Raw genomic sequence first — 2,554 nt, 5'->3', positions numbered from 1 at the left:
TAGAACGAATAAGTGTAGTTAGAGATCTCGGTGTTTCATATGATAGTACTTAAATTATCTTTCAAACCCCACTTTCAGAGAATTTCCACTAGAGCTTTACGAACTCTCGGTTTCATTTTTAGAAATACGAGAGATTTTCGAAATGTCGAAACACTGCGATATTTGTATCTGACTCTAGTGCGACCAACTTTTGAGTTGTTTGGTCTCCTTACACGTTGGTTGATAGTCTGTTCCCTGAGCGAGTTCAGAATAAGTTCCTCATATAATGTTTCATACAGGTTGGGCATTCCTGCTAGTTCATTCTCAGTAACCCATATGCGCGATCGTCTTAGACTACCTTCATTAAAATCCAGAAGATTTTCTGCCGATGTACTTTTTGTGGTAAAGATTTATCTCGGTCTTATATTTGTACCCGAATTGTTAATACGGTTCAATCTGAACGTTCCGCCTAGACCCATGAGACGGCTAGAGTTACTTACACCGGGACTGTCGAGGATAAATTATGGATTATACTCCCCGATTCCAAGAATGATGAAGCACACTAATTTTGTCGTTGCTCTAGGAATTGCTATATTCAATGATTCGCTTTCGAGACTGAAAAGAGATCTGCCAGCAATGATCCGACTATAGTAGTTTCATACGAATATTCCCTGTTCATTTTTGTGTGTTTCTTTTTTGTTTTTTTTTTGTAATATGTAATAGGTTATGTTCTAGTTGTTTAAATTATGTTTATTATGCATTGTATATCGCATGTATTCTTGTTAATTCAAGTGTTATTGTAAAAGGTTTTTTGCCGTTAAATAAATGAATAAATAAATAAATATTTTTGACGTTGACAGATGTCACAACTGTTAACATAACGTTGGACTTTCAATAACATATTTGAAAAATAGAAATTTTTCTTGAGGCTTTCCATATTTTCTTGAATACCTCGATGTGTGGTTTTGGTATCATGGTACAGTTTGATTTTTTCCATTTGATCTTCTTCGTTTTCTATGTCTTCCAACAAAGTGTTTGAAATTTTAAACTTGAAACTTCCTGAATTGAATAGTTTTTGTGAATACTGAATAAATGATGTTTCGATATTTTTATTCTGGAGGAAAATTCCATATGTCTAATCGGGGACTATGAATTCTTTTAGGAATTATGTGAATTGATTTTCTTCTGAAATAGTCACATGAGCCTGAATTTTGAATGATTATGTAATTTTACTCTGGTGACGTTGATGTTATTGCCGCTTTTAATGATAATTTGGTATTGGAATTAATTGCTCGTTCGGTGTAGGGAATTTCTAAAATTGCATCTTCTTTGTTAGAATGTATCATTTCCGCATCTGAATTTTCATCTGGGTTAATTGCAATTAATTAAGATGTTCATTTCCACATATCATATTTGTGGCATTATTGATTCTAAATCTGAGAACAATTGTTGTTCTTTTTCTGTAATATTAAATTCATCGATTTTAATCCTGGAAAGAGCATCCGCGTTACTATTGACACCTTTTCGATATTTGATCTCAAAATTGAATTCATCTAGTTTAATTCAGTTGGCAGTCAGGTTATCGCTCCACCTTTTCCGCGGTCTTCCTATACTTCTCCTTACAGTTGGTGATTTATCACGTGCAATTCTGACCATTCTCTCATGATCCATTCGGTCTATGTGTGCATTACACTCGTGCTTTCTCCCCAGGATCCACTCATTCACCTCTTCCACCCCGCATATTTTCCTTATGTTGTCACTGCGCTCTCTATCTAATAGCGTTTTTCCAGCTATTTTCCTTAGGATTTTCATTTCACATGTTTCCAACAACCTCTTAGTTTTTGTTGTGTCTGGTCGTGTTTCTGCTGTGTACGTCATTATTGGTCTTATGGTAGCTTTGTAGATTCTTGCCTTTGTCTCGGTTGGCAAGTGTTTGTTACTCCATATGGTATCGTTCATGCATCCAGCTGTTCTCATTGCCTTATTTACGTGTTGTCTCACCTCGGACTCTACATCCCCGAAACCACAAAGCTTTTGGGGTTTTCGGTATTGGAAACTTCAATTTTTCTGGGTTAGGTTCTACTCCTTTATTAGTGATTTTAAGCCTAAAAACATTACTTCGCTTTTGAAAAAATGAAATTTATCCAACTGTATTTTAAGATTTTCTTGTTTAAGTAACTGAATAAGACTGTTTGGATATCTGCTAAGTGTTTATCTGGATCTTTAGAAAATATCAAAATATCATCCATGTAGACAGCACTAATTATTCCAAGAATAGGCTGCAGAATTCGATTCATTGCTCTCTGAAAAGTTGAAGGGACATTTTTCAATCCGAAGGGCATTCTTCAAAATTCGAAATGTCCTTCATCTGTGCGAAAAGCTGTTTTTTCTATAGATTCCTCGTCTAACTCGATTTGATGGAATCCCGATGCTAGATCAAGTGTACTGAAATAATTTGCGCCTTGAGATGATCTAAGATTTTGTCAATATTTGGAATAGGAAATTTATCATCAACTGTTTTTTCGTTAAGTTTACGATTGTCTATAGCAATGCGCCATTTTTGTTTTCCGGATTT

The 2,554-nt window shown here is 35.0% G+C and overlaps 1 protein-coding gene across 1 annotated transcript; it reads right to left on the bottom strand.

Annotated features, from left to right (window-relative positions):
* Positions 1-1,542: 1,542 nt before the first annotated feature.
* LOC123315911 lies at positions 1,543-1,956 on the bottom strand. The gene has a single exon (XM_044901816.1). The coding sequence runs from the start codon at positions 1,954-1,956 to the stop codon at positions 1,543-1,545; it is 414 nt and encodes a 137-aa protein (XP_044757751.1).
* Positions 1,957-2,554: the final 598 nt, after the last annotated feature.

Source organism: Coccinella septempunctata, chromosome 6 (assembly GCF_907165205.1).
Source record: "Coccinella septempunctata chromosome 6, icCocSept1.1, whole genome shotgun sequence".
Taxonomy (NCBI): Eukaryota; Metazoa; Arthropoda; class Insecta; order Coleoptera; family Coccinellidae; genus Coccinella; species Coccinella septempunctata.
Note: the sequence above shows the minus strand (reverse complement) of the source record. Positions and strands in the feature narration are given on the sequence as shown.

What these genes read in the sequence shown, in the direction of transcription:
- LOC123315911 (XM_044901816.1), bottom strand. Translation starts at nt 1,956, where the DNA reads ATGAGAACAGCTGGATGCATGAACGATACCATATGGAGTAACAAACAC.